Source organism: Sceloporus occidentalis, unplaced genomic scaffold, assembly GCF_023333645.1.
Source record: "Sceloporus occidentalis isolate IW3139 unplaced genomic scaffold, rSceOcc1.0.p SCAF_8, whole genome shotgun sequence".
In the NCBI taxonomy this organism is placed as follows: Eukaryota; Metazoa; Chordata; class Lepidosauria; order Squamata; family Phrynosomatidae; genus Sceloporus; species Sceloporus occidentalis.
Window position 1 is genome coordinate 45848018 of NW_028316988.1, and position 14301 is coordinate 45862318.

The 14301-nt window shown below is 43.1% G+C and overlaps 1 protein-coding gene across 1 annotated transcript; it reads left to right on the plus strand.

The window, feature by feature from the left end:
• Positions 1-9801: 9801 nt before the first annotated feature.
• Positions 9802-11047, plus strand: LOC149308818 (putative G protein-coupled receptor 174). The gene has a single exon (XM_089537175.1). The coding sequence runs from the start codon at positions 9802-9804 to the stop codon at positions 10819-10821; it is 1020 nt and encodes a 339-aa protein (XP_089393301.1). The 3' UTR covers positions 10822-11047.
• Positions 11048-14301: the final 3254 nt, after the last annotated feature.

Genomic DNA, 14301 nt, shown 5'->3' on the forward strand with positions numbered 1-14301 from the left:
AGCCTGGCCTTGCTGAGCTTGGGAAAGTGATCTTTTTTTGAGTACAGGAATCGCCAGCCAATGTGAAAGTTGTCATTCAAAAAGTGACTTTTCCAAGCTCTAAAAATCAGTTGAGTGGATATTTTTGATTTTCCAAATGTTCAGAAAAGGCTTTAGGGCAAAGCAAAGTCACCTATATCAGTGCTTCTTAAGCTATTTGGTGTAAGGGACTGGCAGGGTTTCTGTCTTGCGCAGCTTGCCAGAGACTAGGACCATGTAGATGTCCAAACAGTTTGTGACATCAACTATTTCTTTCTTGGAAAATCACTGTGAACTGATAACCAGTAGCTCTTGGACTGCTACTGGTCCCCAGACCACCGTTTTGAGTAGTACTGGCCTGCTTTCAAGGAGGCTTGAAAGCCTATGAAGCTGTAGCCTACATTTGGTATCCTAGCAGAAGATGACACAACACCTTCTTGCCCCCATACCTTTTATCAAGGGCTGAAATCTTACACATGTCTCTGTTTAAAAGGGCAAAGGATCAGCTACAAGTGCTCATTCTATTCTTTAAAGTTGTTGTTTTCTTTTCTTTTTAGTGATTTTTCAGTTTACTAACACACCTTGCTTCAGAAAGTAAAGCAGTGTAGGAGATTTTAGATTAGATCAAGGAAGTATGGGAGGGATCAAGAGAATGAATGCAGAAAGTCAGAGGCTTAAATACAAGAATCATAACCTCCAACTGTCCTGATTTAATCCTCTGTCATTCCACTTTTTAAGCTGCTTTTATAATGTCCCAGTTGGTTTCTCCCCCTCCTTTCCTCCTTTGTCGTCTCTTTACTTCAGTTGCTACAAATTGAGTTCAAAATGCAAAAGTGGTTTCAATGAACTTAGGGCACATGTGCACTCATGAAAAAACTGGCCTCATCTTGCATTTTTCTGATCTGCGGAGGCCCTGCCACAACCCCATGAAGTCCATATACCCAAAGCAATGTGCCTTTGATTATTACTTTCCTAAGAAAACTCTATGAAATTCATGGGGTCCCCATATGTTAGCAGATGCTTGGAAGGGAAGCTTCCTTCTTCTACGGCTACTAACCACCAATGGATTAAAATGGACCATGTCTGTGGTTGAATTGCAATAAGATCTGCGTACCAAGAAATCCAGATTCTGTGCCTAGAAAAGCTGACCTCAGTGAACTATGCACCATTTCCCTCTTATTTTATTTTGCTTTTTAACGTTCTTTTGCTATGTTACCTCATTGAGATCGATCTAGATTATCACAGGGACAAGTAAAGAGTTGCCCCCGCTGACTTCAAATATGATGCCTCCTTTGAGACTTCTGAGATTTCAACAAGTTTTGCCCACAGACTGCCAAATATACATCTGCAAATCGCAAGGGATGGGAACTTGAGTTGGCTCATTGCTTGGTAAGTAATTCTTTTTTAAAATTAAAGCTGAGATTCGGCTGCATCCGACAGCTCAATGCTTTCAAGGAACGGCAGTGTGATTTCTTTCTTTCTCCAGATCATGGATCACATCTTGCCTTTTGAGATCTGTGAGCAATTTTCTTTTTGCCTTTTAGACATACAGAATCATTCATCTACCTTCAGTGCCTGCATCGGAGTCAGCAGCTACTAGAAGCCATCTTAGTTGGTTCCCAGTGCCTCCTTTCTCTGTTGTTCCTCCACTTTTGTAGTTGCTGCCTACTCAGCTGATTTCTCCAAGTCTGCAAACAGTGAGACTACCATTAGTCAGAGTGGAAGCAGGTTGGAATAGATGACCCTTGAGGTCCCTTCCAACTTTAAAGTGGTATCTGCATGGACCACTGAATCCCAGTAGCTGATCTTAGGCAAGCCACACCACTCTTGGCCTTAGAGGAGGGCAATGGAAAACCTCCTCAGAAGAAATCTTGCCAAGAAAATCCTATGATAGGGTCACCATAGACCAGAGTTGACTTGAAGACACAGAACTACAGCAGAGACATAAGCCAATGCAGATGGTACAAACTCAGGCTTCCAGAAGGCCAGAAGGATGCCAGAAGGATGCTTTTGCAAACACTACTGGGAATCAACATTGCTTTCCAAGATGCCAAGACTTTGCGAGCTCCAAACTACTCCAGTCTCATGACTCTAATTAAAGTGCATTAAGTGATTGCAGCCAGACACAAACCGCAAAGGATGAGAGGGAGAGGCATTACGTGACATGCTAACACAGCGCCTCGAATCTCTCTCTCCCTCATTCCTGATGTAATCTCAAAACAATGCAGTCTCTTGACCTCTTCTCTGGGACTTAAAAAAATAATTTTATCTAAAAACAGAACGAACAAGTGGAACCCACCAGAAAACCAATGCAGTATATCACTTCTCAGTATTTTGTCCTCTAGATCAGGATTTTCCCAAACTTGAACTCTCAAAAGCACTTGCCTTCATGGCCAACAGACAGCAATTCTGGAAGCTGAAGTTCAAAACATCTTGCAGACCAAAATTTGGGAACTGTTAATGTTCAATTGAAACCTACCCTCCTGTAACTTAAAACCATTAGACCTGGTCCTACCATCTGAAGCAGCAGAGAACAAGCCCATACCCTCCTCTTTGGGGTATTTAAAGAGTGCAACCATGTCACCCCTCAATCCAACAAAACATTAGGGAGATTTGTGATAGTAAGTGCTGTTTGACAATGGAATTGACTGCCTTCAAAGCATGGTCAAGTCTTTTTACTGGAGATCTTTAAACAGAGGTTAAATGTCCATCTCTTAGGCATGCTTTCCTCCATGGCAGTGTTAGGCCAGATGGCCCTTGGAGTTCCTTCCAACTTTATAACTTTCTGGGGAATTCAGATATAGTGGTACAGCCCATGGAGTTGGGGTTGCCCCTTCCATTGCCAGTGTTGCCCACCCTTATGCCACATGGATGCTGATGAGAGATATCTCATTGTGACAATGTCTACCTGCCAATACCAAGGTGCGTTACTGCAGAATATGCAATGGCTCCATTTGCTACCACAAAACCAACGATGACTCAAAATGAGTCCGAATCCATTTTAGGAAGAAAAAATACCAGCCTATATATAGAAGCAATGACTTTTCTACCTCTGCCATGTGACAGGAGCTGAACCCTGGGAGTCTGGGGCGCATAGCATGCTTGACGTTGTCCTCTAGAAAAATGGCATCAATCACAAGGTGCTCACCTCCTACTGGAAAAAGTCAATGCAGCGCATGCTGATGGTAAGATGTTTGCAAAAGCCTCCCAGAAGCATGCTGACAGTTTTACCACAGAGGCTTCCTTAGCGTTCTTGAATACGCTTTGAAAGCCCTGAGTAGTTACAGTTTTGTTTTCTATATTAAGCTGGAGGCAAGAAACCGGCAGGCGCATGATATTTGTTGGTTGACTCGTATCGAGCGCTTGCAGAAATTCAGCCGAAGCCAAGACAGAAATGAGAAAAGGTAGGTTTTATTGCTCTTTTATTCTGCTAACTGGTTGTCTAGCCGACTGTTGTTTCTTGTAAGAGGTTTGACCATGAATCCATTCTAACTAGCATCGTAGTAGATTCCCTTTGTCGGCTAAGCTTCCGACGAAAGAATATCTTCCCAAAGGAAATGCTTATTGATTTTTTGTTTAAAGTTTTAATAACTGTGAGTGGAAGAAATGGCGGGGGCAAATATCAATCTACCGCTGCAAAGAGAGATAAAAAATAAGCAATGATGAATTTCTTGTAATGTACATTACAACTAGCATAAAGGATTGTCCATCCTTTAGCTTTTCAAAAATTCTGCAGAGAGATCAATACTGGAAAATGCAAAACCGGACTCATTTTGCAGTAAAGATTAGCAATGTAATATTATCAAACACTTCAAAAGGTCTGTTTTGATTCAATTTATAATATGGCAATTTTCAAACAGATTTTCTCCAAGTTTGGCAACTGACTGAAATCCACAGAACTAGAGAGCGATATTAACCAGTTTAACCAGTTTCCATTGAATTCAGTACCTTTGGTCTCAGCACAATGACTATATCAGAATCCAACTCAATGCATTTCTATGGCTTGATAAAGACACATGCCTTTAGAGAAGGCCACTTGGGAGAAAGCTGAATTACAATTCTTTTCATTGCTGGGTATAATCTTGCTTTTGTCTGCAAATGTAGCTTCACCTCTGAGCTCTGATCTTGTACTTAGATGATATTGTTATTTTGGTTTCCAATGAGCCTTGGTAGTGGAGCATAAACAGAAAAGGGAGGCACTGATATAGTTCTGTATCTCTACATATATAGGTGCTGTATATAGTATTGGCGAGCCGCACACAAATGTCCATTAATCCATCAACCAATTATCTTTTTCAGTCTGTTCAATTTCCATACAGTGGATGCAGCTAAGAAGCATGCATTCCTCAAAATGTTGCCTATGTGTCAGCCATGGGGTTGCCAGATGAAATAAAACTCAGGGTTCTTGTAGCTTAATAATAATAATAATAATAATACCACCTTGCCTCTCCAATGAGATCGAGACAGCTGTCACAGTTGTTTAGGAGCAAGAGTTTTAACAAGAGTTATCATGCAAGCAACACTACTGAAATTTCACCTTCTACACAACTATTAAAAGGACAAGTTGTTGTTGTTGTTGTTGTGTGCCTTCAAGTCATTCCCAACTTACAGCAACCCTAAAGTGACCCTATCACAACGTGTTTTTTGCAAGGTTTGTCCAGAGGGGTTTGCCATTGCTTCCCTCTGAGGCTGAATGTGACTTGCTAAGGTGGGTTTCCACGGTCAAGTTGGGATTCAAGCCTTGGTCTCCCACAGTCTTAGTCCATCACTCATACCACTACACCATGCTGGCTCTCAAAAAGGACAGGTGCCCACTCCAGTTTTCAGCCTGGCACCCCTAGGCAGTCATCAGATAGAAAGTCTCCCTCCTTGGAGGTCTTTAAGCAGAGGCTGAATAGCCATCTGTCAGGGATGCTTTGATTGAGAGTTCCTGCATGGCAGGGGTTGGACTGGATGGCCCTTGCGGTCTCTTCCAACTCTATGATTCTATGATTCTAAGTCCTCTTGTCTTGTCACCTGTGTTGGCCACATCTTGCTTATTATTTGCAACTTATACCCCAGCTTTCCAACTGGAAAGGACAAAGAAGCACACATCCCCTTCCCATCTTGATGTTGAAATGAAATAAATAAATATCTTTACAATATGCAACAATCCTGTGACGCAGGTTCAGCCGGGATGCAAGGAAGTCACCCAGGGAGCTTCACAGGTGAAGCAAAACTCCTTTGCTACCCAGAGGGCAGGAACAGGTCTAATGGTTTTAATTCACAGGAGGGCAGATTTCGGCTGGAGAAGTGCCTGCTGGGGATGCTCTAGCTCAGTGATTCTCAAACTTATTATTAATCAGTCAATCAATCATTATTAATTGATTAGTCCATAGGCCATCTCAAAGTACTACAATACAAAATAGAAAAACAAGGTAAAACAAGTGATTCCCAGACTGTGATCTTCCAGATGTTTTGGACTTTGCCTCCCAGAATTCTTGACAATTGGCCAGGCTGTCTGGGGACTTCTGGGAGTTGAAGTTCAAGGCAACTGGAGGACCAAAGTTTGGGAATCACTGCACTGGAGAAGTTAGACTCAATGGCCTATGGGGCCCCTTCCAACTCTATGACTGTATGAACCTATTCACCTCAATGGAGGAAGAGACCTTTTTGAGATGTTCAAGAAGACTCGTCTACTTTTAAGGCCACATTGGGAATTTCACCTTGGATTCCCTTCTCTGAGACTTATGTGTGTATTGCCTTCAAGCCAATTGTTGACATATGGCAACTCCATGAATCTCATAGGGTTTTCTTAGGTGAGGAATCCTTGGAGGTGGTTTTCCTAGTTACTTCCTCTGAAATATAACCTACAGTACTTGAGATTCATTGGCAGTCTCCCATCCAAGTATTAACCAGAGATGACCCTGCTTCCAAGTTCAGATGGGATCAGGTGTTTTTAGAATATTCTCCACCTTTAAGAGGATAGCCATGAATTATTAAGCCCTTTTATTTAGTGATGCATGGATCAAGCAGCTGTACGTTCAAAACGCTGAGTGCATGTTCCAGTAAAGGAGATATAGGAGCCAGTGGCAAAAAAAGGATGCCTAAAGAGAACAAAGGGAATGGGGTAGAAAGAGAGGAAGAAATTGTGTCCGGGAGGAAAGCTGTTTGCAGAAATACTTGTGATCCTTAATGTTAGAATGAACGAACTAAAAATCTCCCCCCTGCATGCTTTTCGCAGTCTATCGTTGGATTTTCCATTGGTCTATAGTGCCCACATTTATTTTTAACTGCAGAAAGTACTGTGTGACATTTCCAGGCCGCCTCATCTTGACTCAGTTTGGCACTTTCTTAGTCAGACTGTTCATGATGGGAAAGAAAGGTTCACAACTTCACACAAGTAAGCGACTTGGGGTGCATTGGCGTGGCCACGTCCTTCCAGTCCTGCTTGCGCATCAATTTTGCATGAATAAAAGTAACAGCCAATATGTGGTGCAATGCTTAGCGATGCACACTATCTCAAATGCATAACTACAGCTAAATATAATTTCCAAGAGAAGATTTGGTCCAGGGTTTTCCCAATCCTAAGGATAAATATCAAAAGGATAAGGAACGGTGTTTCCCCTCATGGTTTTATTTCATACTACAACTCCCATCATGTCTCATCATTGGCAATGCTGAACAGGAACGATCGGACTTGTAGGCCAAAATCCTCTGGAGGGGCAACTAACCCTAACTTGGATCCCTGCTCAGCCATGAAAACCCACTGGGTGACTATGGGCAAGTCACGCTCTCTCAGCCTCAGAGCAAAGCAATAGTAAACTCCCTCTGAAGAAACTTGCCAAGAACACCCCATGATAGGGTCACCGTTAAATCGGAAATGACTTGAAGGCACACAACACACACACAAACACAAAAACAAACACACACAATTTAGTACAAAAGAACTGTTCTCTCACTTCAGCTGCCTGGACTTTTTTTGCAAACTCTAGAAATATTTCCAATTAGATGAAAAAGCAAAGGTATGGGATTTGGAACGGAGGAGAAAAGTACAGCTTACGTAAACAGAAACGCATCTTCCAGGCACCGTAACTAACCTTCAGGGAAGCTTTGCCAGCCATTCAATCAATCAGTCCTGTATATAAGGGAGTTCAGCGTTCTCGTCTTGCTTTATGGCACGATAGATTGAATCCTTAACAGCGCAAAAATGCTTTGTGGTCCAAAGCCATTAGTAACAAAGTGCATACGCTTAACATGGATTTGATTCCAATGGATAAAGCACATTACCTAATGTTAAATCGTTTCGAAAAACAAAACAGCATGGTTGTTGTTAGTTGCCATCAAGACAGCTTCAACTCAGGGTTGATTCAGTCAATACACCTGTAGTGCAATTTCCCTTCCTCCCCCCCCCCCCTGAAACCTTCCCCTTTCCCATGCATTAAGCTGGTATTAAAGTGCTATAACTGTGTAGTGTGAAAGAGACTTAGAGCATATCTACATCTGCAGTTTGATATCACTTTAACTGCAACAGAATCCTGGGATTTATTGCTTATGGTTTTCTTCCAGGACTCCACAGCTGAAGCATCCTTGAGAGGTGGCCATCCAAACTCTATTACTAACTCTATTTTGGTAGATGTTATTCGCTATCAAGTCATCTTCAATGTACGGTGAGCCTAAGAATGAGAGACAGCATGGTGTAGCGGTTTGAGCACTGGACTATGACTCTACAGATCAGGGTTTGATTCCAAGCAAGGCCATGGAAACCTCCTGGGTGATGTTGGGTAAGTCACACACTCTCAGCTTCATAAAACCCTATGATAGGTTCACCTCAGGCTCAACGTAAGTTGGAAATGATTTGAAGGCACACGGCAATAACAATAACCAAGAATGAAAGGTCTCCAAGATCCCCAGACATCAAGGTATTGCAAACACAGGGCAGCCATGACTTGCTTGCTTGAATGAATCCATCAGTAATGCAACCTTCCCCCCCTTTTTTCCTGCCATTTTCCCATTTACCAAGCATTACAATATTTTCCAAAGCAACTTTTGTGTATTATTGTCAATAAAGTTACATTGGACCTTATCACACTAGAGGAATCCTGCTAAGAAACGGGATTTAAAGTAGATTTAAAATAAGGGGGGGGGGGGGGACCCACAAATGTAGGAAGTTTATGACACGATGTTTCTGCAAACCTGAAATAAAGCGAATGTAAAGGGGACCATAATGACACCTTTTTACTTTTGGGAAGTTCTGAAAGTAAAAAGGTGTCGTTTTTGTCCCCTTTACATTCACTTTATTTTCACGTTAATAATAATAATAATAATAATAATAATAATAATACTGTTTATTTATAGCCTGCTTTTCCAAAGAGATCAAAGCGGGTTACAACAAAGGTACTACACAATGTACAAATTTACAAACAGCATCCACATAAAAAATCCATGACAATACATCAGAGTATTAAAAACAAGATAAAAATTACAAGGTTAAAAACCACAACAATAACTAGCTTAAAATGCTAGTGTAATGGGGAGAAAGCAGAAATCACATCGTCTGGGGGAAAGACTGTTGGAAGAGGAAGGTCTTCAGCTTCTTCCTGAACAGGTCAAGGGAGGTAACCGAGCGGAGCTCGCCGGGAAGAGAGTTCCAAAGCTGTGGGGCCGAGTTGGAAAACGCCCTCTGTGCAGTCACGGTGTACTTCGTATCAGGAACCCTCAACAACTGCTTCCCGGCTGATCGGAGAGAGCGGGGCGGATTATATGGGGAGAGGCGGTCCTCCAAGTACCCTGGGCCCAAGATTTGCAGAAACATTGTGTGATAAACCTTCCGCATTTGCCGTTTTTTCCTACTTTAAATCTACTTTAAATCCCATTTCTGAGCTACTGTGATAAGGGCCATTGCGATAGTGGTGATGATGATGATGGATAGGGTTGCCAGATTTAAAACAGGAGAAGGTCCCCATTATTCATAGTTGTGTAGCAGCAAGTGTTGCCTATCACCTGGTTGTGACCAAAACAACACCTTCTTTTTCTACAACTGTAGAGGAGTCTTCCCAGCTCAGGATAAGAATGCTAAAATTCTCAGTATGAGAACAATGGCTACCTTTTACATTGTGTATAAATGAGCTGTCAAGTAATGGACATTTGTGTGTGTGTGTGTGTGTGTTTTCAGCTACAGATGTACAACCATCCTTTGTTACAGAGGATCAACAGTGAGATGTCTATTGAGTGTGGCCCTCGGATTGCATTTGAAGATCTTCTTTCCATGGTTGTAGTTGCATCCGAAGGCATTTGCTTCGACCCGCTGCTTTTTCATCATGCACCAGTTTCGTGGATCTGGGCCCAAAGACACCATCTTCCTCCATTTATCACAGAAAGGGCATGACCATAAGAGGGTGCATGGATTATCGTATGTGACAATGATTTTTTCCAAAATCGAATGGGCAACATGTTAAATACGCTACTGGATATAAGTTCGAATTCAAGAAGGTGATAAAAGAAGGGGAAAGAAGCCTTATATGCCATCTCTGAATATTTATAGAAACAAACTCCAAGGTTCCTTAAAAATAAAAGATTTGTATTCCTATAAAGGCACAAAGACATTGTGACAAGCAGCATTTATGTAAGATTTGGTTTCATAAAAGCCCAAGAGGATGCCAAGAAAGCAGATGGGTTTCATGTTTGCTGCTTCTCGAATTGTCATATAGCCTTCTTATTTCCGTGCTCCAAGAGCCCAGACCAGCTGAATGGTGACCTTTAGCTGATCATCTTACATCGTCTTTGCACTTCATGAGAAACACAATGGCGACTGGCAGTTCAGACTGCAATGGTGAGAATGATTTTTCAAAGCGCTTCTACGCAATCATGTACACCATCATCCTGGTTCCAGGACTGATCTGGAACATTTTAGCTCTCTGGGTGTTTTATGGCTATATGAGAGAAACGAAACGAGCGGTGATTTTTATGATGAACCTTGCTGTTGCAGACTTGGCGCAGGTTTTGTCTTTGCCGCTCAGGATTTTCTATTACCTGTCCGAAAGCTGGTACTTGGGAAGAGAGATCTGCATGCTTTGCTTCTACTTGAAATACGTCAACATGTATGCAAGCATCTTCTTCTTAGTCTGTATCAGTGTGAGGCGTTTTTTATTCCTCATGTACCCCTTTAAGTTCAGTGACTGCAAACGCATCTATGATGTGTACATCTGCATGGCTGGGTGGATTGTCGTCTGCGTTGGCTGCTTGCCTTTCCCCCTTCTACGGCTTTCCCCTAATGAGACCCAAGCTAACAATAAGTGTTTTGTGGACCTTCCAGTTAAAGCCATAGATGGTACCATCTCCATTGCCATGATGACCATTGGTGAACTGGTTGGGTTTGTGACACCTTTGCTGATCATCCTCTACTGTTCCTGGAAGACAATCTTATCTCTCCGAGAAAATAATTCAGTCTCCCAAGACCTTGGAGAGAAACAGAAAGCTCTCAAGATGATCCTGACTTGCGCCGTGGTCTTTCTGATTTGCTTCGCTCCTTACCACATCAGCTTCCCTTTGGATTACTTGGTGAAAGCCAACAAGATAAAAGACTGTTATGCCCGGAAAGTGATTTTGATATTCCACGCAGTGGCCTTATGTCTTGCCAGTTTAAACTCATGCGTGGACCCGGTCATTTACTACTTTACTACAGATGAGTTCCGAAGACGGCTCTCCAGGCAAGATTTACAGGACAGTATCCAGCTCCACAACACGCGCTATGGAAATAGGAATGACCCGAAACATGGGACTGCCATTGAGGGGGTGGTGGAAAATCCAAATTATACTCCCTGAAATGGCTTCACTGGACTACAGAGACTCAGAATCTTATTGCTGTGGCATGGGCAAGGTTCTCATGTCCTTGATAATCTATAGCATACTTGATTTTTCAGGATGGCACCAGTAGCTTTTGTCAAGCATGGTTGGCGCGGTGGTTAAATGCCAGTGCTGTAGCCACAAGGTTGTGAGTTTGATCCCAGGCAGGGCTCCAAGGTCCACTCATCCTTCCATCCTTTCATAGGTCAGTAAAATAAGTCCCCAGCTTGTTGGGGGCAATTGGCTTACATGTTGTAAACCACTTAGGGAGTGCTAGTTCACTGATAAGCAGTATAGAGATGTACTTGCTCTTCCTATCATGAATGTGCTCATCCTTATTTGGGGTCAGTATTCCCATTTTGTCTCAACAGTACTCAAAACCGCCCCCCAATTTACTGTAAAGGTCCTGAAACCACACTGGACAGCCATTTCATACTTCGCAGCAAGCAGGCAGGACTGAAGAAGCGTCTGGCCATGTCTGTGTAGCCAGATGCAAAATGATGACATCCCAGGGTCCTTCCAGCTTCTCATTGCTGTTGTATTCAGTAAACATCTGCTATGGGACATACCCAGATGCTTCTCCATTCCTACCTATTTACACAGAAGCACCAAAGGGCCATGTTCCCGGGGGTGTCTTCAGAGGCTTTCGGTAAGTTGCAGGGAAGGTGTATGACTCAGCATAGCATATGTCTGTATGCACATATTTATGCTACGCTGAGGGTTGCAGCCATGGAGTCTTGGACTGCAGCCATGGAGTGCTGATGTTTCCACTGATGCTACTGATTTTAAGTAATATTCCAAATTATGTTGGCAATGTTCTTTGTAATCTGAGACGGTAACATCAGCCTAAATAATAGGTGGGCAGCGATTGGAGAATAGGGGCCACATTAGCCCCATTGGAGGGAGAGCCAGCATGGTGTATTGGGTTGAAGAAGAGGGTTCGAATCCCCAACCAGTCATGCAAACTCCCTGGGTGAACTTGGGCAAGTCACACTCTCTCAGCCTCAGAGGAGCTACAGAGCTGGGTAGATTTGTACCTGGCAGATATATTAGCCTTCAGAGAAACAGACCATGCCCACACCTGTTTATAATAAGTATATTGTTAGAAGAAAAAAGTCCTACCCAAAAATGATGACGTCAGTGGAAGCAAAGTAGTAAAGTAGGATGATCCTCCATTTTGCTTTTCTTTATTGGAACTGTGAAGGGACCCATTTTGCTTTTCTTGAACTTTTCAATTTGTTTTTGTACATGTCAACCTGACTACAAACTGTTAATTTAATATGTCGGAAGGAGGTAATTTATTAAAAATCTATTTTTTGGTACATAATAAACCTGGTCTAGTGTGGCGCTTGTCAAAGTCACTGGGAAATCCACCTCATTTCAACGCACTCATGCAAAGCAAACATGTGCCCCCCCATTCCATGTTCAAAAACTATGGCCATAGTTGCACTGGCAGAGCATCATGCTCTGCTAGCACAACTTTGCCTGTGGTTTGGAGCACAAGGGTACAGGTGTTTTCTCTCTCCTCGGGTGCTTCTTTTCCATCCTCCATCATAGATTGGGTGCAAGAATGCTTCCAAGAGTCATTCATGTTTTCTTTGTGCATGTGAGGATAAGTGAAGAAGGACCCATCACTTCTGAGAGATGAGAAGAAGCTGCTTCTACAGTCCAGTCCTGTGGGTACAAGGGCATCTGGGCAGCTCCTATGTGCACCCTGTGACCAGTCAATAGGTGAGGGAGCATGAAGCCGCATGGCAGCATAGGGGCATGGTGTGGCCATGGTTTTCCTCTGTGAAATGTTGGAGGGCATGTTGTAGACATATTTTATTCATTGTCTTTAGCTACTTGGAGTTGCTTTGCACCAGGTCTCTGCACCATCACCACCAACATATATGCACATGTATATACACATGTAGACATAAAAGAACATCTATGCTAGGAACAAAACCCCTGCTTCTACCCACACACACAGTGCAACAGACTTTTCTCGCTTTGTTCTGCCAGTGCCTTCGCTCTCTTCTGCCTCCGCCATAACGGCAGAGTGGAAACCACAGCGCAGGCAAAGGAGGGATCACAACACTCTGATACGGCAAGCAGAACTCAGACGTGGTAATGCTGCCAGCAGATGAAGGAAGGAACTGGGTGGGATGGGGCACACAGGGTTGATTCAGATAAGAGATAGATGGCAAGTGTCATGAAAGGAGGCAGGAGGGCTTGCTGAAGTCCCAGTCAGTCTGCTTCTGCAGTTGCTGTTTTGGTTAACATTACTGTTGCCCCTCTATTTTCATGGACCTCCATTAAAGTTAATGGTGCACGCGCCTGTAACACATGCACACAGGAGCATGCGGCCATTCAAAGCAATGGAGCTTGAACATATGTGAATTTCCAAATTCACGGGGAAGTCCGGAACGGATCCCCCGCAAATTCAGAGGGAGGACTGTATCGATATTTGGAAAGAGGGAAAGGTGGGTTTAAATCTTTTCCTACAGCCCCATCCCTAGGCCCTTGAAAGATCCCATCTGAGATACCTAGGCTATGTACAGAGCTTGGGAAAATTACTTTCTGGGACAACTAATCTCCCACTTGCCATGCTGACTAGGATATCTGGGATTTGGTACCTTTTCACACAACACAATGATAGCACTAGTCAGCCCTCCACGTTTGCGGCTTTGTCTTGCATGGATTTGATTCATGTTATCTTTAGGAATCCCTAGATTCTCTAGTGCTACTCTGCCAGAAATTGACCATAGAGTCCCACTGAAAGACCTATAGAAAACTCTTCTCTGGACATTTGTAGGTCCTCCAGCACAATTCTATGCCCACCTTCCACCTGATGTTGACCATAAAGTTGTGCTGGACCTAGAAATGCCTAGTGACATTAACAAAAATAGTGTTCTATTTGCAGGGTTCTGCGCCAACCCCAATGAATGGGGGGGGGGGGCGCTCTTGGGCATGAGGCTTTATAGAGTCACAAGCAAGAAGTGTATATTCCACTTTAGGAGAAGCAGTGTGGTGCAGTGCTTTGAGCATTGGGCTATGACTCTGGAAACTAGGGTTCAAACCCCTGCTCTTATCTTGGGTGAGTCACATTCTCTCAGCCTCAAAGCCATGGCAAAGCTCCTTGGAATAAATCTTACCCTGTTATAGAGTAGCCTTAGGGTCACTGTACATTAGAAATGATTTGAAGGCACACAACAAGAACTTAAATGGCAACATCTTAGGGAATCTTGTGGTTTCTAGTTTGTGAGACCTAGAGCGTTCCGGCTCAGGATGCTAAATTTCTCTTCCTAAACAGCCAATCCCAGGATTCCATAGCAGTTAAAATGGAATATAGTGCTATCATTGCTTAACGTGAAAGGACCCTTGTAGTCCAAAAAAGTAGCATCTGTACTCAGGCTGAGAAGCAGGACTTCTCAGATGTGGGTGGCCCTCTGCAAGCCTTTTCTCTTGTTCTGAATC

Bases quoted from the DNA above. Each gene is read 5' to 3' on its own strand.
- LOC149308818 (XM_089537175.1), top strand. From the start codon at position 9,802: ATGGCGACTGGCAGTTCAGACTGCAATGGTGAGAATGATTTTTCAAAG.